This window comes from Lissotriton helveticus, chromosome 1_1 (assembly GCF_964261635.1).
Source record: "Lissotriton helveticus chromosome 1_1, aLisHel1.1, whole genome shotgun sequence".
Classification (NCBI taxonomy): domain Eukaryota; kingdom Metazoa; phylum Chordata; class Amphibia; order Caudata; family Salamandridae; genus Lissotriton; species Lissotriton helveticus.
In genome coordinates this window covers 1478934221-1478960276 of record NC_136057.1, presented here as the reverse complement: position 1 = coordinate 1478960276, position 26056 = coordinate 1478934221, and the positions used below count along the sequence as shown (strand labels likewise).

Sequence of the window (26056 nt, the reverse complement as noted above, 5' to 3'; positions counted from 1 at the left end):
GTGCAACCGAGTGATAAAAATGTGGAGATAAAAAAGTGATTAAAAATTATTACATGTGAAGAAACAGCTAGTTGGTATATACAAGGTACATAGTGACTGGCAATTTACCGATTGATATTGAGGATTTATAAATATGTAAAACAATCCTCACTCGCATTTAGACCATTAGGCGTTTTAGTATCCAGCAGAATTATATGTCTAGTCTCCAATTTACGAAGCAGTGACTCCCGGTCCCCACCCCTCCTCTGAGGTGGCACCGTATCAATAACTAAATACGTGAGCCCTGCAGGATTCTTGTTGTGACACTCTTCAAAATGACGTGCGACCGGGTACGCAGTGTCGCCCTTGGTAAAAGGCCTGAGGTGCTGTAAGATCCTTTTGTACACCTGTGGTCTTGTACTTCCCATGTACCGCAGGCCACAGGGACATTCCAAAACATACTCCGTCCTGCACGTCAGTTTGTGTTTAATACTAGTTAGTTTGTTGTTAAAGGGGGTCACTAATTCAGACTTACTGACTCCATTCCTGCAGGCCTTGCAAGATGAGCATTTCATGAAGCCTTTGCTGCTGTTCAACCACAATCCCGTGGTCCGAACGTCAGGACTGCTAGAGACTAGACAATAGTTCATGGTTTTTGCTCGCTTGTAAGTGATGCTGGGGGTACATGTAACCTGGTTTCCTACAACCTGGTCCCTTGTAATGAGTGCCCATTTGCGTTTTACTATCCTATGAATAGTCTGATGCTGGTTACTGTAAGTAAAGATTAGCCTGGTCTCACTGTGTTCATTGGTATCAGAATTCCTCTTTCTTGGAGCGCTACTGGCCAAAAGTTGCATTCTATCCTGAGTATTGGCTCTGCTCATGGCTTTATCTAGAATTTCAGTTTTGTAGCCTCTTCTCAGGAACCTGGCCTTACACTCCATTTGTGCCTGTCTACAATAAGCTTCTGTGCTACAAATTCGCCTAATCCGGAGCATTTCTCCATACTGAATGCTCCGTATAAGATGGGCAGGATGGTGACTGGCAGCGTGTAAAACTGTGTTTCCAGCTGTGGGTTTACGGTAAAGTTTGGTCTCAAGCTTACCATTATTGATAAATATTTCCACGTCTAGGAAACAAATAGATGTGGTACTGATGCTGCTTGTAAACTCTAGATTTAAATTGTTCACATTAAGACTCTCTATAAACTGTTCCGCCTTGCTTTCCAACCCATCCCAGACAATATGGAGGTCCTCTATATACCGCGTCCATTTCTTAACTTTGGAACTCATAATGGTGTGGAAGTTGGGCATGAGTTTCTGTTCCTCCCAGTATCCCATATGTAAACAGTCATAACTGGGAGAAAAACAGGCCCCCATAGCCACTCCCCTGACCTGCTGGAACAGTTGGTTAGGAAATAGAAAGAAATTGTTCTCTAGGCACAGATTGATCATGGCTAAAATCATTTTGGTGTGTTCTTTCAAACAGGCTGGTCTTTTGTTTAAAAAGTGCTGCACAGCTTTGGTATCGTCCTTATGGTATATACTCGTGTAGAGTGACGTTACATCCAGAGAAATAAGTAGATAACTGGGTTCCCACTTAAAATCAGACCATTTCCTTAAAAGATCTCCTGTATCCAATACAAAGGAAGGTATATTTTTAACATGATCTTGTAGGAAAAAATCCACATATTTACTGACGTTCTCAAGGATGCTGTTGCAGGCAGAGATGATGGGTCAGCCCTGTGGCTTAGTGCAGTTTTTATGGATCTTAGGAATAAAGTAAATGACCGGTGTAACTGGAAATTCTTTCTTCATGTACTTATGTTCCTCCATCGTAATCAGGCCCATACTCCTCCATGCCATTAGCTTAGAATAAATGTCATGTTTAGCCTGCTGAACTTCGTTTAAATTCATCCTCTTATAACAGTCCCGATCATTGAGTTGGCCTAGTGCTACGTCCATATACATTTGTCGCGGCCACAGCACCACATTGCCCCCTTTGTCGGACTGACGAATAATGACATTCTCATTTCTTTTCAATTTGTTGATCAATTTGTGATATTCAAAATCTCGATAGTGTTGTCTCCTGGCGACATTGGTATGTTTAAAATATAGTGCCCTGAGCTCTTGGTGGTGCTTTCAGTTTGCTCCAGCGTCCGATGAAGGCACATTCGCCGAAATGCATTACGCTATGCAATTGGTCATATTAAAGATTCCTCCAGAAGTTCCCCGCTGTGGCCTCTGATCTCTTTTAGTGAAGCGGTCTATTGGTAGCAATTATACGCGCTTGTCGGCAGCGCGTGAAAGGGGCCCCACTCTCAACGTGTTCTGCGGCTTGGATGACATAAGTGGCAACACTTTCTTCGAATCCCCGAGTTATTGGATTCTGCAGAAAAGCCTTCGACACCAACTTGAGCAAGTGGCTACTGTTGGAAGCAGCTCGATATTGTAGATGAAGGTGGGGTCACGCCTTCAGCCCTACCCGACATGTGTGTTCCCAGGCAGAGTGTTGGGGATCGGAGGAGGAACTGACAAGAAAAATACAGGTGCTGCCAAGAGACATTTCATCCCCCCGTTTTTGCCTGGTATTTCAGCGTGCATTAAGAGAGAACTCCGCCAGTGCACTTACCTTGGTGCATGATGGGAGCTGCAGTCTCCAGTACTCTGACAGCAGCTACCAGTGACGTGGTGGGGTCAGCTGACTTTCCCCTCGGGGGATGACCACAGGAGGACAAAAGGAGGGGCTTGGTGGTGCTTGCAGTTTGCTCCAGCGTCCGATGAAGGCACATTCGCCGAAATGCATTACGCTATGCAATTGGTCATATTAAAGATTCCTCCAGAAGTTCCCCGCTGTGGCCTCTGATCTCTTTCAGTGAAGCGGTCTATTGGTAGCATATATATATATATATATATATATATATATATATATATATATATATATATATATATATATATATATATATATGTGGTAGAAGAACGTCTTACAGCAAACTTCGCTTGAAGAGACGAGGCAAACTCAAAACTGGTGCGTAAATATTTTATTGTGCTCTACACCATACCGCCATTACGCGTTTCAGCCTGAAGCGGCCTTGATCACATGACAACGTACAAGGGGCGGAATCCTCCTTTTAAAGTGCAGCATGCCAAAATTTAATAGACATAGGAGACATCATGTCCTGTCTTTGCTTTCCTCAGCAATAAGACTCATAATACCGTGCTCTAGTAATCAGTAAGATAAATCAAACCTGCACAGGTACAGTCATCACAGTTAGCAGCAATTTAGAATAATTATAAAACATATAAATAATTAAATATGCTTTAAAATATAAATACTCCATGACATTGCTGTTAAAACCTGTGAATACACATCCATAAATAAATCAATACATGGCTAAAACGAGGTTTAAGAAATATCCTGTTTAAAACAATTATAAACTAGGAAATACGTCATCTTAAACAAGCCTATGTCATTGAGCATTACAATAGGATGCAACCAAAGTGTTCACCTATAATGTAAAGGGACACTGAGTAGTACAGCTCAAGTGGGCAACCTAATATTGCTGTGCAAAATTAGCTGTGCAAATTGCAGCAATAAATAATGGAAAGACAATTAGTGCAACCGAGTGATAAAAATGTGGAGATAAAAAAGTGATTAAAAATTATTACATGTGAAGAAACAGCTAGTTGGTATATACAAGGTACATAGTGACTGGCAATTTACCGTTTGATATTGAGGATTTATAAATAGGTAAAACAATCCTCACTCGCATTTAGACCATTAGGCGTTTTAGTATCCAGCAGAATTATATGTCTAGTCTCCAATTTACGAAGCAGTGACTCCCGGTCCCCACCCCTCCTCTGAGGTGGCACCGTATCAATAACTAAATACGTGAGCCCTGCAGGATTCTTGTTGTGACACCTTCAAAATGACGTGCGACCGGGTACGCAGTGTCGCCGTTGGTAATAGGCCTGAGGTGCTGTAAGATCCTTTTGTACACCTGTGGTCTCGTACTTCCCATGTACCACAGGCCACAGGGACATTCCAAAACATACTCCGTCCTGCACGTCAGTTTGTGTTTAATACTAGTTAGTTTGTTGTTAAAGGGGGTCACTAATTCAGACTTACTGACTCCATTCCTGCAGGCCTTGCAAGATGAGCATTTCATGAAGCCTTTGCTAATGTTCAACCACAATCCCGTGGTCCGAACGTCAGGACTGCTAGAAACTAGACAATAGTTCATGGTTCTTGCTCGCTTGTAAGTGATGCTGGGGGTACATGTAACCTGGTTTCCTACAACCTGGTCACTTGTAATGAGTGCCCATTTGCGTTTTACTATCCTATGAATAGTCTGATGCTGGTTACTGTAAGTAAAGATTAGCCTGGTCTCACTGTGTTCATTGGTATCAGAATTCCTCTTTCTTGGAGCGCTACTGGCCAAAAGTTGCATTCTATCCTGAGTATTGGCTCTGCTCATGGCTTTATCTAGAATTTCAGTTTTGTAGCCTCTTCTCAGGAACCTGGCCTTACACTCCATTTGTGCCTGTCTACAATAAGCTTCTGTGCTACAAATTCGCCTAATCCGGAGCATTTCTCCATACTGAATGCTCCGTATAAGATGGGCAGGATGGTGACTGGCAGCGTGTAAAACTGTGTTTCCAGCTGTGGGTTTACGGTAAAGTTTGGTCTCAAGCTTACCATTATTGATAAATATTTCCACGTCTAGGAAACAAATAGATGTTGCACTAATGCTGCTTGTAAACTCTAGATTTAAATTGTTCACATTAAGACTCTCTATAAACTGTTCCGCCTCGCTTTCCAACCCATCCCAGACAATATGGAGGTCCTCTATATACCGCGTCCATTTCTTAACTTTGGAACTCATAATGGTGTGGAAGTTGGGCATGAGTTTCTGTTCCTCCCAGTATCCCATATGCAAACAGTCATAACTGGGAGAAAAACAGGCCCCCATAGCCACTCCCCTGACCTGCTGGAACAGTTGGTTAGGAAATAGAAAGAAATTGTTCTCTAGGCACAGATTGATCATGGCTAAAATCATTTTGGTGTGTTCATTCAAACAGGCTGGTCTTTTGTTTAAAAAGTGCTGCACAGCTTTGGTATCGTCCTTATGGTATATACTCGTGTAGAGTGACGTTACATCCAGAGAAATAAGTAGATAACTGGGTTCCCACTTAAAATCAGACCATTTCCTTAAAAGATCTCCTGTATCCAATACAAAGGAAGGTACATTTTTAACATGATCTTGTAGGAAAAAATCCACATATTTACTGACGTACTCAAGGATGCTGTTGCAGGCAGAGATGATGGGTCAGCCCGGTGGCTTAGTGCAGTTTTTATGGATCTTAGGAATAAAGTAAATGACCGGTGTAACTGGAAATTCTTTCTTCATGTACTTATATTCCTCCATCGTAATCAGGCCCATACTCCTCCATGCCATTAGCTTAGAATAAATGTCATTTTTAGCCTGCTGAACTTCGTTTAAATTCGTCCTCTTATAACAGTCCCGATCATTGAGTTGGCCTAGTGCTACGTCCATATACATTTGTCGCGGCCACAGCACCACATTGCCCCCTTTGTCGGACTGACGAATAATGACATTCTCATTTCTTTTCAATTTGTTGATCAATTTGTGATATTCAAAATCTCGATAGTGTTGTCTCCTGGCGACATTGGTATGTTTAAAATATAGTGCCCTGAGCTCTAGAGATACCTTGTCGTGGAACATGTCTATATTGTCTTTTAGCATCAGTGGGCAAAATTTGGATTTAGGTTTGAAAGGGGTTAAGACTGACACAGATTCTGAACCCCAGCCAGGGCTAGATGGTGTGAGAGCTGGTTCATTCTGCATATCCAATAAATCCTGTAACAGATTGGAGTCCGAAACTGGCATGCTTGGAGACAGGGAGCTGGACCCAATTGATGGTACTGTATTGGTTTTGTTATGCAAGCAATATTATTTGCGAAGCTTTAATTTGCGCACATACTTAAAGAGATCTATTTTCGTGCTTGCATAGTCAATGTTACTCCTAGAGCTGTAAGACAGGCCTAGTGATAGCAAGGTGGTTTCTTTAGAGGTAAGAGATACATCCGATAACTTCACAACAGTTTGTGCATCAACAGCTCGGGGACTTACTTACGTTTCCATTGTCTCCGCGGCTTTTTCTGTTTGTTGCTTGCGTTTTCGTTGCCTGTTGCAGCATCTCCTTTCTGTACGTTTGGAGTTGACGTTTTGCTTGCGGCAACACCCCGAGCACCTGAGCGAAGGGTCTGCTTCCGATCTTGTTGGACCCCTTCTAGCTCCTGTGCCAGGGTGAATTCCTGAAACCCCAACCTCTGGGATCTTTTCAATTCACTGTCGGATTCGCTGTCAATATTCGAACGGCCATCTGAGTTTGACGAGGCTTCTGCCGCCAATATGCCACTTGTTTGTCTGGCTGGAGTGGTGCTGACGGCAACCTTTTGGTTAGCTTTCAAGTTATCATACTTTTTCACAAAAGTAAAAATTTGGCCATGTTCATAGTCCAAACGGTCTCTCTGAAACTTGTAAGCTTTGCGCCTCTTAATAACCTCCTCCTCCCTTTTCAAACGTATGACCATTTCTTCCCGGTATTTGACTGTCAGGATATATATATCCGGTTTGCGTTTGTAAACGTTGGCAATTAAAAACAAACGGAGCCGACACCTTGTGATTGTACTTCACTTTTTTAATCAGCTTCAGCCATTATGCCTTTCGGCAGTAGCGACGGCCTTGGGCAGATGATAGGTATGTGCTATTTACTTCCGTTTTACAGAAGACATAGATAAAAGACTATGCCCTCGCACACCTGCATATACAAAACAATTGTAAATTCATTGCAATGTTTACAAGATTGTGAATAAATACCATTTTTAGTATAACTCTTCCTATTTACTGCTAAAATTAGGGTTTGCAATAAAACGTAAATAAGTACAATACATTTCTTCCAGGCGAGTGCCTGATAGTTGTTTTAGTGTGTGTTCTCTGATTAACCTAACAGTCTCAATGCATATTGAACAGCAAGTGCCTAGGTCACTACACACAATTCAACTCAATTTGCTTATATAAAACCATTCTGATTAGTTAGAGTTTCAAAGTTAGTTCTATTGAGGGTGATAAAGTGCTATTTGCAGTGTTCTATTTGGCTAGTGCCAGTAAATTTAACTATCACCTATCAATATAAAAAAAATACTTATTCTCAAACACATCTTATAATGCGAGGGTAATCTTACATACTGTACACAAAGGCTACACCAAACCTAATTTCACAGAAATGTGGCTCCTCATTTATTCTAGTCATCCTATAGGAATTTACAAACAAGAGTGCAGTTCTTCATCATAGTTGAGCCCATTGGGAGCTTTGCTGTCTAACAGTATTGTGTATCTAGTCTCTAATTCTCTTAGTAATTTTGTGCGCCCCCCCCTGTTTGTTAGGTGGAACTGAATAAATAACAAAACAACTAGTATGTGCAGGGTCCATCTGATTCACAAACTCACAGTGACGTGCTACTGGGTATGTCCTATCCCCGTTCGTTATTGTCCTCATGTGTTGTAGGATTCTTTTATGTGCCTGCAGAGCAGTACTGCCCACATAACTACGGTTGCAGGAGCAGGTTGGTACATAGACAGCAAACTCTGTTTTGCAGTTATAGGATCCTTCGATCAACACATCCTCTCTACTGAAGAGTGTGCAATATCATGTGGTATTTTTAGCTACACTGCACTCTTTACAGCGAGTGCATTTTTTAAAACCATTTGGTGGTTTAACCAACTTTGGTCACATTGTTCTTCTGGACTACTCTTCACTATAACGTCTTTTAGCGAAGGTGCTCTGCGATATGTTATCGGGGGGTACTTGGGGAGTATTGTCCCTATGATTGGATCTTCTTTCAGGATGTGCCAGTTTTTATTCATAAGATCCCTGAGTGCTTTGTGATTTGTGCAGTATGTAGTGAGAAACCTCACTGTTGATTCTGTTTTTCTATCTTGGGGATCGCTAGTAGAAAATAAGATCAATTCTCAACTCTTTTTATTTCCTGATCTTCTTACCTCATCAATTATTAGTTTACCGTATCCCCTCTCACGGATTCTATTGGTCATATCATCCTGACATTTTCTTAGACCATCTTCTGTGCTACAATTTATTGATGCCCTCAGCATTTCACCATAAGGTATACTCAACTTAGTATGCTGAGGATGAAGGCTAGAGGCATGGAGTGTTGTATTTCCGGCTGTCTCTTTCCTATATAGCCTAGTTTCCAATTTGCCCTTTTCAACATAAACGTCTACATCAAGAAATGCAACATTTGTTTTGCTAATATTTTGTGTAAAATTCAAGTTCAATTCATATTATTGATGATCCTGACCAATTGTTCTGCAGAGTTCATCGAGCCCCTCCACACCACAAAGAGAACATATATGTACCTTGCCCACATAACAATGTGTTCGTCCCAAATCGCAGTCCCCCGTTATTGGTGGTACAGTTCACCGCCAAACAGAAAGAGGTATATATATATAGGGAACCTTGCAGTATTTGGAACGCCCACCAAAGGCTAGTTAATTTAAGGCAAAAGGATTCAGCTGTGTTCGAGAGGCAAAATGTGCTGATGTCTGCAGATCATTTCCCCCGAAGAAGGCCGAGTGAAGTGCCGAAATGCATTGGGACTAAATATCAATTTGCAAACCTTGAATAAATATCAAAATGGTCGGTGAAGGAGTGCGACTCATATTTTTCCTGGTGGGGAAGGTTTTTGATGTTAATTACAGCGTTGTCCAGCCGTGGAGTCACGCACCTCTACAAGAGCGCCACATCTGCCCGCAAAGGACATTTCAGACTAACCAGCGCAAAGCTTTAGGGCAGCGGCTGCCACCAGGCACTGGAGCCTGGTCTGAGTCCCCATCGCGCATAAAAGAGGCGTGTGGGGAAGACACGGAAATAATTCAAGGTGAAAGTTAGACATCCAGCCTACGAATACCAGGGAACCTTGCAGTATTTGGAATGCCCACCAAAGGCTAGTTAATTTAAGGCAAAAGGATTCAGCTGTGTTCGAGAGGCAAAATGTGCTGATGTCTGCAGATCATTTCCCCCGAAGAAGGCCGAGTGAAGTGCCGAAATGCATTGGGACTAAATATCAATTTGCAAACCTTGAATAAACATCAAAATGGTCGGTGAAGGAGTGCGACTCATATTTCTCCTGGTGGGGAAGGTTTTTTATATATATATATATATATATATATATATATATATATATATATATATATATACACACACACACCACTTGGAATATTCCTACTCAGCCCTTTATGATTGTTAAATGGCACGTTCCAATTGAATCCTGCCATAAAATGTTCTCATGGTGACAGTTGGTAAAGTGCAGATGTAAGGAACGGATGGCTGAATAAACATTACTTGACTCATACTTCTGACTTCTGTGATATCCTTAAAATTATAATACCTTATCACCTCGTATTCTTACTCATCCCTAAACCCTAGAAACCCCTTACTACCCCAAACCCTTGCCCAACCGTAAACCCTAAAAAAGCTTTACTAATCCTTACCCATCCCTGAACTGTAAAAACTCCTTTAACCCTTACTACCCCATACCATTACCCATCCCTAAATCCTAGAAACCCCTTACTACCAAATACCTTTACCCAATTCAGTCTAAAAAAAAAAAATAGGGGTTTGGGCTAACCCAGTCTCTACCAGGCTCTAATGAGCACAGATGGGGCCCATTCTTCGTCCAACATATGTCCGCTGTTTACTCTATCTATGTGAATGGCCCTATTCTGGGAAATTGGTGACAATTTTATCCCAAAACCGTGTGCCGTTATATGTGCAAATTGGGCAACACAGAGTAGTCCAGACTGAAAAATAGCTGTAGTCCGAGTCCAGGAAATCTACTTAAGTGCATCCCCTTAAACCTCGTTAAGCACATCCCCAAATGAAAATCAAATCGCAAAGGATGCTGCAGTCTGTCATTTTTATCAGAAGGAGGTAGTAAAAGTGCCTGTGTCAAGTATATAAAGCTATCATAAATGCCAACCTGAAAAACCGGTGTTACTGGGAAGTAATTTCTCATTGTTTTTATATATCACATTACATAACACAAATCCCCCCCCCCCAATTGTGTATTTATAGTAATTTAGCAAAGTTCTAATTTAAGAGAAAATTGCAGATGCCTTTGAACCTCTTTCATATTTGTTGTTGCCCGGGCAATTACTGTTCATCAATTGTGTGGCGTGCCGGTATGATCCATCTACCCACTGATGCACATATTACAGTATGTGGATCAAGAACCCATAGTCTGTTCACCTGTGCAGAGGTGGGCTGGCTTACCAGGAGAGGTGATGACATGCAGATGTTCAGTACGACCAGTGAGGCAGGGGAAATTACTCACACAATAGGATTTCTTTTCAGACTGGACTGGGGATGAGTCTGTCACACAACACACTCCTGATCTTTCAGTGGTATAGGCCTGCTTGGGGCAAAAGAAACAGGCTATTGTGTATTTATCAGCTGGATCAATTCTTTCTTATTCCTCCCATCCAGGGTGGTTGATGGGATCGAAGAAGAAGGCTGCAGGACCGATCGGCAGAAATTCAGCTTCCAAGATGGGCATTTGGGAGTCAGCTGTAGCAGCCCCTCGCCTGTGCCAGGTAATGTTAGTACCACATCATCCTGTGTCAGGAAAAGTTGAGAAGGCCCCTCACCTGTATTGGCTAATGTCAAAGTCCCCAGTCTTAGGCCCTGTCCAACAGCAGCTCCTTGACTGTATCAGGTAAATCCATGGCCCTCTCACCCTAAATCTGGTTGAGCTCGAATTCTCAGGAGGTAAGCCAGGGTGCCATTAACACTGGCCCAGTTTATGTGTAGCGTCAGACATACGAAAAAGTTAATTTAGCCTCCTCTAAATTAGGCGAGGCAAAATCTACTACTCTTCCTGTCAAGTGGGCACCTCAATCCAGACCTCATAATTCCGAAGGAGCAGCCAGGGAACAAAGAAGTATTGTGCCAGCCCCTCCAGTTCCAGACAGTAGTTGCCTTTGTGTTGCTTCTGAATACCCACCTTTCCTATTGGGGAAACTTCAATTTTCTGACCACGTGTGCCTGCGCTGTGCCCACTTCCCTCTCTCCATTAGCAGCCTCAGCGGACTATACACATGCTCAAGCCTGAATAGCCAAACCCTGCTGCCTGCCCCCTATCCTCACACTGTTGCCTTTCTTCCAGAGAGTGGTCTGCTGACCATCCCGTCTCCTGCCACAGACCAGAGAGCTACTGAGCACATCGAGAAGCTGAGCCACGCGGTAAGAACTATGCACATGCTGAAGATAAGACTATTATACCAGAGGGGCATCCCTATGGGCAGGGCCACTGGAATTATGCAGCAGTGGAGGACCAAATTATGTGGCAGGGTTGACTAAATTATGCAGCAAGAAAAGGCTAGTTATGCAGCATAATATCGCAGATTTTGTAATAAGATTACTTCATTGTTTTGTCATTTTTACACTTAACACTGGGCAAAGGTGGAGAAGTGTGGCTCACTGGTTAGAGGCGGCAGACCCGTAACCAGAGAACGGCCCGGGACCAGGGTTCGATTCCCGACGCGGCAGGGTCGTGGACCAGGGTCAGCGGACTCGATAATTCTCGCCTCGGTGCCTACTCTAGTCAGAAACCACACTCGGCAACTCTGGGCATCAGCTTGCCTCATCTTCACAACGGCCCCCCCCCAGACCGCCGGGGATGCTTGGTCGCACCTTAGAGATACCCATCAGGGACCATCTCTCAGGGTGAGCCAGGACGGGTTCCCCAGCGGTCGAAGCGTGGAGATACTCCTCCGGGAGTCGATTCCTAGCGCTATATAAACCCGCAATTAAATTAAAGGTGTGACCTCGTTAGTACCAATTTAGCACAAGTATGAATGACTCAATGGATGAATAAATTAGGTATTTTGTAAAGTACAACAGATACTACGGGAGTGTCCAACTACAGTAATAAGCAACAGAAAGGGGAATGATCAAGCTTTGCAAAGGGCCTTTCATTGGCAGCAATGCTTGGCTCCACATTTTTTAGCAGCTTTTGATCCATTTGAGCTAGAAACAAAATGTTATTTTTGTAAAATTCTGTTGCATATGAATAATGTGAAAATGCTGCAAATCCAAAATAATGCTGAAAACGCTGTGGCTTCAGAATCACATAATCCCAATGCCCTACCTATGGCTCCAGTTTACAACAGTGAGTAGGGGAGTGTCCCAGAAGGGATGGTAACAGTGACTTACAAGTGAGGAAGTGTTCACCTTCAGGGGGTACAAACAGTGTTGGCATTTCTGTGCACTCCAGTACACATGTTTCTGGGTGATTGCTCTTATTCAGCGAGAAGTAGCAGGTCTCTTTAGGGGGACTTGAAACACTGCTTGTATTTTATGAGGTCAGTACCACCGCAAAGCGTGGAGGTGCATCACAATGATCACCAGCCTGATCCCTCTACAAGGAGCTTCAACCGTTCAGGGGGAAAGAGCACACTCCTGACTACAGAAAAAGTTTGCCATTGCATTCTGGTAAATGAAGTTCATTATATTTTCAGTTATACACAAGTACAAGAATGTTCACCATCAGTGTGTATAATCAAGGCTGGTATTTCTGGTCATTCCTGGTCATGTGTTTTGGGTGATTGCCCTTCTTCAGTCTCTGTATTTCATCAAGTTAGTGTAGTGTTGTGTGTTCATGGGTAGTAGGACCCTTTTGGACCTAGGTCGACTCAAAGTTACATAATCAGTTGGGATACTCCATCACAAACGTGATGGATATTCCGTCCGCCCTGTTACAAGTTCCATAGTATATAATGAAATTGTAAATTGGCGGACAGGATATCTGTAACTTTTGTGACAGAGTAACCGTGTCCACCAAGATCGTAATCAGGCCTTCAGTCTACAAAAGGTACTTATGGCTGTGAGAACTGAGCAACATGCAGATCGACAGGCTGCTGATATGGAAGCTGGAATGACCCAGAATGAATCAGTGTTGATCATGAAAAGTAAGCAGAAACACAAAGTGGAGGCCCAGAAGACAATGTTTCAAAATAAAAAGAAGTTGAGTTTCTGATGTGGATTTTTGTTTCCACATGAAAGTAAATGTCCCGCCATAGGCCAGATATGCAAAGGCTGTAGGATATAAAACCATTTCATAATGGTATGCAAAGCAAAAGAGAAACAAAGTGTGTCATGATGAGGCGAGACAATCGATGCCAGAAAGTTCCAGAAGCAATGTAGCTATGCCCACAAGCCCAAACGGCAACATCAGTTGAGGCAAGTAGAGACTAAACGAAGTCTATCATCATCAAATTCATCTTCTAAAGGCTCTTCAACATCATCATCGAGCGACAGTGAAGAAGATCGGTGTGCAGTGGTGATGTCGAACGCAGAAAAACATCCACATGTAGGATTAACTGCTTGCAAAGAACAACACAAGTGAAAGAGAGATCACCACGTGAAGCAACCCAACTCACTTGGCCGATGACCCAAGATCACGCTAAAGGTGAATGGCTGCCCTAGACATTTCATTATAGTCAGTGGTGCATCGATATCATGCCCGCAGAAAAATACAATGAACTGTCTCCGGTACCAATGTCTAACGCCATAGAAAAGAAAGGTGTACAATTGGGCTGCTTCTACGCCAATGCAAAATCAAGGGTAATTTGTAGTGACCACAACGCATAAGAAAACAACAGTAGAAGCACCAAATCATGTTCTCCAAGGTACTTCGTTGAGTGCATGTCCATCAATTATACCCTCAATACACATTCTGAAATAGTACTTCAATTATCGTTGTTATTTCATGGACTAGGAAAACTTAAGAAATTGAAGGTGCAACTTCACATTAACGAGAACATTTGTCCTGTTGCTCAGTAGCACAGTTAAATTGCTTTTCATTTACAGTAGGTCGATGAGAAAGAACTGGGAACATTATTAAAGCATGACATCATTGAGCATGCCACTAGTGTGATGGCATGGGCTACGCCCATAGTGGTGCTGTCAAAAAAGGAGATAGCAGTTGCTGTGTGCATTTGTGTTGACATGCACCTCGCCAGTAAAGCAATCAAGAAAGAAAGGCATCTGGGTCAACACATAACGGACATAATTACACAGGTAAATGATGCCAAAGTCTTCCCCTGTCTTGATTTGAACAAAGGATACCATTAACACATCCTGGAAGAGAACTGTAGCTACATTATTACCTTTTCAACTCATGTTGGTTTGTTCAGATACAAAAGACTCAATTTTGGTGTGTCGCCAGCTGCAGAAATCTTTCAGGATGCCATTCGCTGAGTAACTCAACCTGCCACATATGCTTTTAACTACAGTGATGTTATATTAGTGTTTGGGTCCACACGAAAGGAACATGACAAAGCTCTTACGCATGTCTGTCATTTGCTCGCTGTTGCAGGCTTAGTGTTAAATGCAGAAAAGTATGAGTTTCACAAAACCGAACTCAAATTCTTGGAGCATATTTTCTCTGAAGGGGGAATGACTCCTGGCCCTGAAGAAGTACAACTGCAAAAAGAACAATTGATGGACAGAATGCTGCACAATTTCAAACATTCACCCCGGTACAGAGATCTGGGGCTAAATCCATAGTGTTATTGCTCCCCATGCCATTCCGGTTCAGACCCACGCATATGCAAATCAGTCTTGCCCTGTTCCCCATGGGAACTGTCCAGCCTAAACTGCCAGGCCAGGTCCTCCTGGGTCCGGTTTTGGGGCTTCACTCCTCATAGACAGGCTAGCTTGACTCCAGTGGCATAGATAGCACAGGACCCATGTCTGGCATACCCTTCCACTTGGGGTGAGAAATGCAAAAAAAAACAATTTATGGACAGACTGCTGCACAATGTCAAATATTCACCCCAGTACAGAGATCTGGGCCTAAATCCATTGTTGTTTTCTCCCCATGCCATTCCAGTTCAGACCCATCCATATGCAAATCAATCTTTACTCTGTTCCCCATGGGAACAGTCCAGCCCGAACTGCCAGGCCCCAGGACGCTTGTTTCTGGTCCAGGGCAGACCTTGCTTGGCAGTTCGAGCTGGACAGTTTCCATAAGGCGCAGGGTTGACTGATTTGCATAAAGCTGGGTCTGAACCAGGGTGGCGAAGTGAGCTAAAGAACCATGATGGATTTAACCAGGACCTGTCACTGGGGGTGAATGTCTGAAAAGTTTCAGCGCTCCGTCCATCATCTCCTTGTGTTTGCTTTGTTCACCTTAAGTTGACAGGGTATGCCCAGACATGGGTCCCTTACTCAAATCAAACCAAATCAAGCTTTATTCGGATCACATAGAATGACCATAAAAGCATACTAGAAAATACCATAAAATCCATATGTGAAAAGGAAAAAAGACATCAAGACATCGTAACATAATTAAATACACAAATCATTATACAGTTATACATATCATAAAAGAAATACACTTTATAATATTTCATAGTTCACATTTTCTAAGTAAACGAGTTCATTCCTTAGTTTAATTGCCGACATTATGTAACCAAGCACTGCGTTACAAACTGATATTGTGTCTAAATTTCTTAAATGGTTAAAACCAGCTTTACGGGAGTACAGGCATTCAGTTTTAAAAACCGGACGAAGGAAAACATTTCTAATTTCCTTATAAAAATTACAAAAAAGTTAGAAATGAAGGGTACTTTGTTTTGACCTGCTATCACATTGACAATTTGGAAGATTAGCACACCACTTGCCCCTCCTAGGAAAGGCAAAGAGAAAATGTAATGTCATCGCAGTCTGGTTAGGTAGAATCTGTGCTGAACGTTAGTTATAAAAACGAGGTATGGCTGTATGCCCAGAGCAATTGGCCCTTCAAGATAGGATAGGGTTTGTATCTGGGTGGTATCTGACTGGCCCCATAGCGCTCTCTCATAACTAGTCCCTGTAATGCACTTCGTCTGTATAACTTCGGAATTTCCCATACAGGTTTTTTACCAATTTTTTATGAGAATCTGAAAATGGCCTCTATTACTTTCACAAATTTCAATTTGCATAGTTATCTGTTTATTCCAAGTACCCTTACTATTAAAAAGAATCCCTAAATATGAGAAAGTAGCTGCTCTCTCTATTAATGTCCTGTTGACATAATGTGTTTTTGTTTTAAAATTTCTTTTACCACAGGACATAACCAAAGTCTTGGTCAAATGTATTTTTAAGGATTTTTCTGACATAAAACTACTAAAATTATCCATCAGGGTTTGTAGGCCGTTTGCTATCCTCGAGATTAGGACAGCATCATCGGCATACAATAAGAGGGGCGTAGGTCGATTACCGACCTTTGGCACATCTACCCCCAAATTCTGTAATGAAACATTGACACCATTTACATACAGTGAAAACAAGAGAGGTGCAAGAGTACATCCCTATCTTATTCCACGTGTGATATTAAAATTCTTCGTACATTCCCCATGTTTCCCATAACGTATCTTTGCAGACAGACGAGCGTAGATTTGAGATAAGAAACTAATAATATCCTTGGGGCGCCCATTCCTCTCAACGTCTCCCATAGTTTTGAATGATTTACCAGGTCAAAAGCGCTTGACAAATCAACAAAGCAGAGGTGAAGGCAGCCCTCCCTTGCAAAGGGATATTTTCCTATTATTAGTTCTAAATTCAAACATTGTTCTATTGTTCCAATGCCTCATCTAAAGCCATACTGCGCTACGGATAGAATATTGTGTTCTACTACCCATTGCTCCAGCCTGGCCAACAACATTCTACCCATAACTTTGGAGGTTGAGCCAAGCAAAGATATTGGGCAATAGCAACTAGCATTGGCCCTATTCCGTTTTTTAAAGATGGGGACTATCAGACTCTCCGCCCAGGTGGCCGGTATCATCCCCTCAATTGTAGCATTAAAAAATGTATGCAGGATGGGTACCCAAAGATCAATATCATATTTAAATACATCGATTGGGACCCCATCGGGGCCAGCCGCCTGGCCACTAGCACTATTCTTGAGGGCTGTTCTAATTTCATCTTAAGTTATACTACTTATTTTGGTGTCATTTAAAATTATAACAGTTTTATCCTCAGTATTTACAGTACCCTGATGTCTCTCGTTAAGAATTGCATCAAAATGGGTTATCCAGTAGGCAGGGGTTACTACAGTGTCAATTTTTACAGATTGAATGTCTTTGAAGAATGGTTGATTCAGGGTTTTCCAGAAAAGAGTCGAGTCTTTAGTCTCGGCAGCTTTAATCAGGTTCTCCCAGGCATTTTCCCTAATCTCCAATTTTCTTAGATTAAGAGTTTCTTTATATAATTTCCGTAAGGTATTAATCTCCTCTCTATTACGAGGGGTAGATTTTAATGCGGTCTTTAAGTCTCTATTTAATCTAGAGCAGTGATTATCGAACCATCTCGGGGCATGCGATACATTAGTCTTAGGATTCCTTCGCAGGTTATCGGAAATAGCATTCGAGATACTTTGAAAGGCCATGACTATATCTATAGTAGCTGAGGATTTATCACGGCAGGTTATAATCTGATGATTAATTTTTTGTAGGATCCTATTGGTAAAAACTATTGGATCAACCCCATACCATTTGATAGAGATTTCATTTTGCCCCTGTAAATTTATATCTACGGCGTTAAAACTTAATGTAGATTTTTTTTAGCATAACAGAATTTAAAGTTATTAACAGGGGATAATGGTCGCTCAATAGACTTGGGAGAACTGAACATTCCAATACAAGGGGCCTAAGATTTATTGAGGTGATAAAGTGATCAGTGCACGAGGATTATCTTGCTCCTTCATAAGTACGAACAGAACCCATAACCTCGCCTCCACTCCCTTTCATGACTTTTTCCGTAATTTCTAGATTATATTTGGACATGTTGAAATTAATATTTTCCCCATAATTGTTATGCGGAAAGTGTCCAAAAGCACAGCCAAGTTCCTCTTCGTATCCACATTGAATCCCCGATATAAGATTACATGGTTCAATATTAAAATCTCCTCCCCAGATTAGGGAACAATCCGAACCCACATTTTTCATGAAATCCATCAACTCTTCATCTAAGGATGTGATAACCTCATGTCGCGAAGCATTAAAAAAATTATTATAAAAATGTATCACCAAAATGTCCTGTAATCCCTTTACTGAAAACAATTAATACTGAAAGTTTGACGCTTTAGTATACAATTTTTTTATAGTCTGCCTAAACGACAATGATATAAGTGTTGCTAAACCTCCGCTGGCCCTACCTGCCTTTGAGGGGATAGCATTTGTTGAGATCGTCTTAAACCCATTTACAAAGAAATTATCTGTGAGCCAAGTCTCTTGTATTAGAACCACATCGCATTGTAGGATAGTGTTATACCAATTCTCATCCTGCAGTTTATTCCTCGCCCCTGCTACATTCCATGTCATGATATGTAGATGTTCCTGCAATGGGGGGCTTACCTGATGTGGCTCAACCTCCATGATAGGCCCTTCCTTGCGTCTAACAGTGCGATTCTCCCTAATAAAAGTTCTCTTGCTTGAGGTCCTCCCGGCGCGGTTTAAAACATCTGGCTGTGACGCCAGATTAATCACAGGGGATAAGGGAGACCAAGCACTAATATTCTGGGGTACGGGCAAACTTACTGGAGGTAGTCAATCACAGTTATCTAAACCGGGCAAGGGAGCAAATCTATTAACTAGGTTTAGATGGGATGGTCTCTGTGTTACTCCATTAAATGCTCTCGATGATTTAGTTCACGAGGCATTAGCCACCCTTTCAAAATAGAGTCCCTTACTCACTTTGTCACTGGTTTCAAGCTAGCCTGGCTGATGAGGGGTGTTACTCCGAAACCGGTCCCAGGATCTTGTTTCCGGTCCAAGGAAGACCTGGCTTGGCAGTTCGGTCTGGACTGTTCCCATGAGGCAGAGGTTCAAGAATGATTTGCATATAGCTGGGTCTAAACTGGGGTGGTGACGTGAGCCAAAGAACGATGATGGATTCAACCCAGATCTGTGACTGAGGGTGAGTATACAAAAGGTTTCAGCGCTTTGACCCTCATCTCATTGTGTTTGCTTTGTTCACCCACTTGTCCCCGCAAGATGTAACCATGCTGCGATCCTTTTCAGGCATGGACAGCTATTGCTCCAGATACATCCATGATTTTGCCATGATGAATGACCCATTATGAGAGTTCACAAAGAAGAAAGTTCCTTCCAATGGTCCTCTGAATGTAATCGAAGTTTAAAGAAAATCAAACACTCTATTGAAAATGCATCTAAAATGGTTTACTTGGGTTCAACGTTACATACTGAGATTGTTGTCGATAATAGCTCAGTGGGTTGGGTGCAATCCTTGCTCAACAGAATAGACATCTAAATGCTCCGAGACACATTGTGGCGTTAGCCAGCCGAAGTCTATTTCAGACTGAGCGTGCCAATTCTAAGCCAGAAAAAGAGACCCTGGCTGTTTTGTGGGCTTGTAAACATTTTCATGTGTTTCTGAACGGAAAGCATTTCACCCTTGTCACTAACTAGCAACCGTTGCTCTCCATTTTTGGAAATCCGAAAGCCAAGTTGCCCACTCGCATCGAGAGGTTGGGGTTGAGATTGCAAGAGTATGATTACACTATTGTGCATAAGCCAAAGAAGGATCAAAACCCAGCAGATTACTTCTCACGGGTGCTGTTCCATCGTCACAGTGCAACGTCTAAAGCGTCAGAAGCATACATTAATTTTGTAACAAAGTCCAGCACCCCTGCAGCTCTTTCCATGGAGCAGATTCTTGCTGCTACCAATACGGTCAGAGACATATTCATACTTCATGATATAATTGCAGCGTGATCATGGAAAAACATACTCAACATCTTGCAGATGATGTTGAATATCAAAAATTCAAGAATGTGCAGGATGAACTTTCTGTCATTCAAGAAGGTATAATACTAAGAGGTTCGAGAATTCTCATACCCGAGAGCTTGAGTCAACAATTATTGAACTGGCACATGAAGGACATCATGGCATTGTAGCCACCAAGAGAGCCATCAAAGACCGAGTGTAGTTTCCTCACCTTGACGAACGAGTCGAGAAGGAACTGAAAGCATGTCATCTGTGTAACTGCTTGTGTCCCACAACACCTGGCATCAACTAAATATGTCTGACCTTCCTAAACAAGCATGGGAGAAAATTGCAGCTGATTTCTTTGGTCCTTTAAACAATGGCCATCATCTCATGGTAGTTATTGATGAGTACTCATGTTTTCCGTTAGTGGAAGATTTATCATCGACCACACATGATAAAGTCATCGAGAGGTTGGATGATATTTTTGCAGCGTGGGGTGTTCCTTCCATACTCAAATCTGGCAAAGTCTGCCCTTCAATAGCAGAGAGTTTAAGTACTTTTTTAGTCGTTTGAACGTCAAGCATCAGAAAAGCACACTTGTCTGGCCACAGGCAAATGGCTCAATTGAACGATTTATGGACACCCTTAAGAAAGTGTTTCAGAGGGATACTTTTGAAGAAATCGATCTCAAATCAACTTTGTGTCCAGCCCCTCATGCCTGTCACTCAACTGCCCATTCCACAACAGGTGAAAGCCCTGCCACCTTGCTGTTTCGGAGAGCTATTGGGACAAAGCTACCACAATGGACCACGAGCCGAGTACTAGACACTGATGAGGTTTGTGTCACGGGCACTTCTCACAAAAGAAATATGAAAGCCTATACAGATAATCGCAGATGCTCTAGGGACACTTTTTCGAAGATGGAGATCAAGTCCTAGTCAAACAAGATGGGAATGCAACACTGACGCTCAATCAATCAGACATTTGTTAAGCGAGACTACTCACCCGTAAGGGTCTCAGGGCGCTGGGGGTGGGTTAGCAGGCTCCAGTCCATCAAGGAGGGTCTGTCGAAGAGCCAAGTTTTGAGGTTTCTTGCGAAGATGGGGAGCGATGTTGTCTGTCTGAGGTGGCAGCAGCACGGCATTCCAGGCTCAGGACACCAGGAAGGAGAAGGTCTTTCTGGTGCGGGGGACCACAGTGTAGGAGAGCTGGGCAGATCGTAAGGTCCTCTGGGGTGCGTGGAATTTGAGTGGGCTGTTCAGGTATGCTGGTCCGGTGTCATGGAGGGCCTTGTGGGCCTCTTGAAGGTGACTCTAGCTTCGATCGGGAGCCAGTGGAGTGTGCGCAGGTGCTGGGAGATATGGCAGTGCTTGGCAGGTCGAGGACCAGTCTTGAGGTGGGTGTTTTGGATGTTCTGTAGCTTGCGGGTGAGGTTTTTATTTATTCCGTCGTAGAATGCGTTGCCGTAGTCGAGTCTGCTGGTGATCAGTGCGTGAGTGATGGTCTTTCTGTGTTCAAGAGGGATCCATTTGAAGGTCTTACGTAGGAGGCGGAGGGTGTGGAAGCAGGAGGACGAGACGGAGTTGATCTGATGGCCCATTTTGAGCTCAGAGTCCAGGATGATTCCCAGGTTGTGTGCATGGCCCGTGGCGGTGGGCGGGCTTCCGAGGACCGGGGTCCACCAGTCGTCGTTCCATGCGTCGGGGTTTGGGCCCATGATGAGTACTTCTGTTTTGTTGGTGTTTATTTGTAGGTAGCTGTTTTTCATCCATTTGGCGACGGCTTCCATGCCTTCTCAAAATTTGTGTCAGGCGGTATTCGGTTTGTTGGTTAGGGAGAGAATGAGTTGGGTGTAGTCTGTGTATGACACAATGTTGAGTCCGTAGGTACTGACGATGGGTGCGAACGGAGCCACGTAGACGTTGAAGAGTGTAGGGCTGAGGGAGGACCCCTGGGGGACTCTGCAGGTGGTAGGTGTAGGGCCGGAGAGGAAAGGAGAGTGTCTGACCCGCTGAGTTCTGCCAGAGAGGAAGCAGTAGATCCAGTTGAGGGCCTTGTCTTGGATCCCTGCTTTGTGGAGTCTGCGTATTAGTGTGCTGTGAGAGACTGTCGAACGCCGCTGAGAGGTCGAGGAGGATGAGGGCTGCTGTTTCTCCTTTGTCCAGTAGGGTGCGGATGTCGTCTGTTGCAGCGAGGAGGGCGGTTTCCAAACTGTGGATTTTTCTGAAGCCGGATTGTGAGGAGTCGAGGATGTTGTGCTCTTCTATGAATGTGGCGAGTTGGCTGTTGATGGCTTTCTCAATGACTTTCACTGGGAGCAAGAGTAGGGAGATGGGTCTGTAGTTTTTTAGGCTGGTGGGGTCCGCCAAGGGTTTCTTCAGGAGGGGGTTGACCTCTGCATGTTTCCAGTCGTCGGGGAACGTGGCGGTTGCCAGGGAGCGGTTGATGGTGTAGCAGAGCATGGGTGCGATGGTGTTGGCGGCTCTGTTGAAAATGTGGTGGAGGCAGGGTTCTGTGGGGGTGCCGGAGTGGATTGACTTCATCGTCTTCAGTGTGTTTTCGGTGCTGAGGGCTGTCCAGTTTATGATCGCTGGTTTCAGGGTGTCAGGGGTAGTTGGTGAGGGTTCAGTGTGTTGGCTGTCTTCGAAGTTGTCGTAGATGTTCTTGATGATTTTGTGGTGGAAAAAGGTGCTGAGTTTGTCGCAGAAGTCTTGTGAGGGAGAGATGACAGTGGACACGCTGGTGGGTTGGGCGAACTCCTTGAAGATGTTGAAGAGTTCTTTGCTGTTGTGTGCGTGTGATTGTGTCTTCAATCGCTTTTTTCCTAGTTTTGCTGATAAGTTGGTGGTGGGCGTTGGTGGCGGTTATGAAGTTGTTGTGGGCTTCTGTGGATTTGGTGTTCCCCCATCCATTTGATGCTGATCCATTGAGAGTTGTGACAACTAAAGGACATATAGTGACCGCTCTACGTCATAGAAAGTCCATTATGAGACTTGTCCCATTTCAAACATCTGCTTTGATGTTCGTTAGCTCCAGACCTCATGAGTGAAACAAGTCCACCTGAGTGCCCAAGTTAAGCATCCGGGTCTACCGCTACAATGCCATATGACAGTGCAACTCCTTCACCTCGTACGACTCAATCTGGGAGATGGATGTGAGCTCCTCGACGACTTTTTGAGGAACTCTAATGTATTTATGTTGTCCATATTGTTTTATTTAGTAAAGGGGGAGATCTAGTGTCGTGTGATTATGGGCTGTAGGACAGTTGTGGTCCTATGCAGACTCCTTACAAAGTTACGTAATCAGTTAGGAGGTATGTAGGTGTGCTTGTGTGTGGTCAATAAACTCTGTGACGCAGTATGTTCAGTCAAAGGTTGCATGCCAAAAATAAAGAAGTGTATTACAGACCTCCATGTGTGGCGTAGTCATTTGTGTGCTCCAGAGGTGGTGTGGATGCTGCACTTAGTATCACTCCAAAGGGCACTGGTGCACCTCAAGATTTGTCAGCCTAATCACTCCACAAGGAGCTCTGATAGTGCAGTGAGAGGAGCACAGTGTGTGCTTCACAGCAAAAATTCCCCAGCACTAGCTGCACCCACTGGTGGTGAACACTTCCTTACTTTTGAAAAATAATTAATAAGAATGCTGTGGTGAAGTTTTGGTGAGAGTTGTGGTGCCCTCCTCCCACCCCAGCAACCCCACCCTCCGCAGTGTTACAGAACAAGCTGTTGAATCACCCCAAAATATACCAACATTAACAGTAATTTGTGAATTTAAGCACAATTCCATTGTAGGAAATTCAAACCAAAGAGAATATTTTCGTGACATAAAATTTCTCTCCCACTTTCTATCTCACATGCACACTATTTTCACCAACTCACTCGCTCTTTCTATCTCCCATAATCCCTGCAGGTGGCTGAACTCTCTGAACAGGTGCTCCAGATGCGAGAAGGCCTTCAGTCCCTACGCCACACCGTCCAGCTCTTCCTGGTCTCCCGCAGTGCCTCCTCCTGCGCCCATGGAGGGGAATGCCCCTACTCTGTCTCTGCCAGCAGGTATGCCATGGGAGGGACCAGGCCCAGCCTCCTGCAGCCCCTCCGTGTTGACACAGGACTCCAGAGCTTCCATCTGCACAACCCACATTCTTACTGTTCCAACACTGCCTGCATGCGGCTGGAGCCCGGGGGGCAGACTATGCTGACACCCTGGCAGTGGGGCCCACAAGACTCACAAAGCTCGCCTTGGACACACTGCAAACTATTTGGAAATAGTACAGGAACACAGCCCATCCCTAGTTCGGACAACATGGCAACTCAAGGACATCTCACTGACCCTACAGAGCAAGATCCCTGCCACAGTAATCCCTCCGGTAAACCCAGCCTAAAAAGTAGGACTGAATTTACCAGAAGTCCAAGTACCCGGATGCCACCATGGGACCACCACGGGGTGGAGATGGACCTCATTTCATGCCAGGAGAGTATGACAGAGGAGATGGCCACAAACAGCAGCCACAGGCCGTGCGAAGCAGGCACTGGTGTTTGATGGTGAATATGAGGGGAGAGGGAGACTGGATAGAAGATGAAGAGGTTTCATTCAGTATTTCTCAAGAAGCCTTTGTTTTTTGACACAATTTGCGTGTACCTGGAGTTTCTGGGGAGGTGGACAGGGGGAGGGAATCAGAATGTATTTTGATTGTTTACTTTTCAAGAACCAGTGGGATTTGTATTCTGATAGTGAGTGAATGATACAAGGAGACTAACAGAAGGTGGGATCCCCTTTCCTTGCACACTACCATTGTTATTCCTCTCCTGAGGTGCTGGGCCCCTTTACCAGGCACTGAAGTAGGGGAGACTGAAGGCCCTGTCAAGTTCCTCTATACTGTATCTGGCACAAAGACAATTTCAAAATGGTGGTTGGACATCAAAGAGCAGGTGTTAGTGCAGAAAAAGCCATAGTTCATTAGAAGGAAGGAAGAACTGACAATAACCCTGGAAGGAGACTGAGGGAAGTAAAGGACCGGGGCAATAGGATTCCTGCAGCAGGAAGCACACATGGGAGCCTACCGCAGCCCACATGAGGAACTGGTCAGAGGTTCTGCTTCCAGGACACAGGAAGAGCCTCACTAGCAAGAGGTAACTACAGCGGAAAGCCTTATATTTCTTACCTCCACAAAGTCAACAAGCAGCTTGTGAACTTGGACAACAGTGACATAAGGGCGGATCATGGCCTTAGAGAAGGAGCAGCACAGACCACAGCAACAGCCGCTAAATGTGACTCAACTGGAATTACAGGCTGGTAGAATACTGCTTTACACTGGGAAAGAGCAAAGCCGACAGCAGAAAGGACAAACCAACAGTGAACTTAGAGGGTAATTCAAATGGGTTCTGACTGGTTTCTTGGAAAAGCAAACGAAAGGAGATGTAATACATATAAATTTAAATCTGTATTGAAACATACATTTGCCAACGTTGAAACTGGTTTCTAAGCTGTATCCATGATTGGCTACCACTCCCTTGAGCCACAGAGTGATTTCAGCCGGATGTATGTCATCACAACGCATGCTTTTACTACGCATGCCTTTACAATGCAGGTTTTACAACGCAAGTCGTTACAACGACTTGCGTTGGGGGGGGGCACTGGATAGTGGAATAGTTTCATTTACTATTCCAACTTCAGTCCCCGTGGATAGTAGGGAAGGTTTTGGATAGTAAATTAAACTATTTCTTATCATGCAGCGCCCCCCCAGCGCAATTCGTTGTAATGACTTTCGTTGTAAAACCTGCGTTGTAAAGGTACTGCGTAGTGAAAGTTGCGTCGTAAAGGATGTTTCCCATTTCGGCCTGTTTGTGAGAGGTACTTAGATTATGACACCACAAAGAGGCTCTTGGTTCAAGTCTACAACACAACCTAAGTCAATAACTGGTTTCGGAAGGTGAACAAATCTAACCTCCACCACAGAAAGGTCCTCTAGAAGGAAACAGTTGCTTTCAATGCTGGCGCATTAGGAACAGGGAAACTACCATAGATAATGCAAATCACAGTCAAATTTTAATAGTGTTTTCAGTGTGCTCTTCTCCATCATGTTAGGAAGAAAACCTAAGAAACAAATCCATAAATGTAAGAGGAGGCTTTCATCAAGCCTCAGACTCCCTCCTCATACGTCCCTGTCTATACTTCACGTTTCTACCTGGAGTGCTT

The 26056-nt window shown here is 43.7% G+C and overlaps 1 protein-coding gene across 1 annotated transcript in view; it reads left to right on the top strand.

Annotated features, from left to right (window-relative positions):
• KCNH3 (potassium voltage-gated channel subfamily H member 3) overlaps positions 1-24400 on the top strand; it is a 332483-nt gene extending 308083 nt beyond the window's left edge. The window contains exons 13-15 of the mRNA XM_078658375.1: positions 10569-10675; positions 11248-11324; positions 23771-24400. Of these exons, the coding sequence (XP_078514501.1) occupies positions 10569-10675; positions 11248-11324; positions 23771-24400 (814 nt within the window). The remainder of the gene's footprint in view (positions 1-10568; positions 10676-11247; positions 11325-23770) is intronic.
• The last annotated feature ends 1656 nt before the right edge of the window (positions 24401-26056 follow it).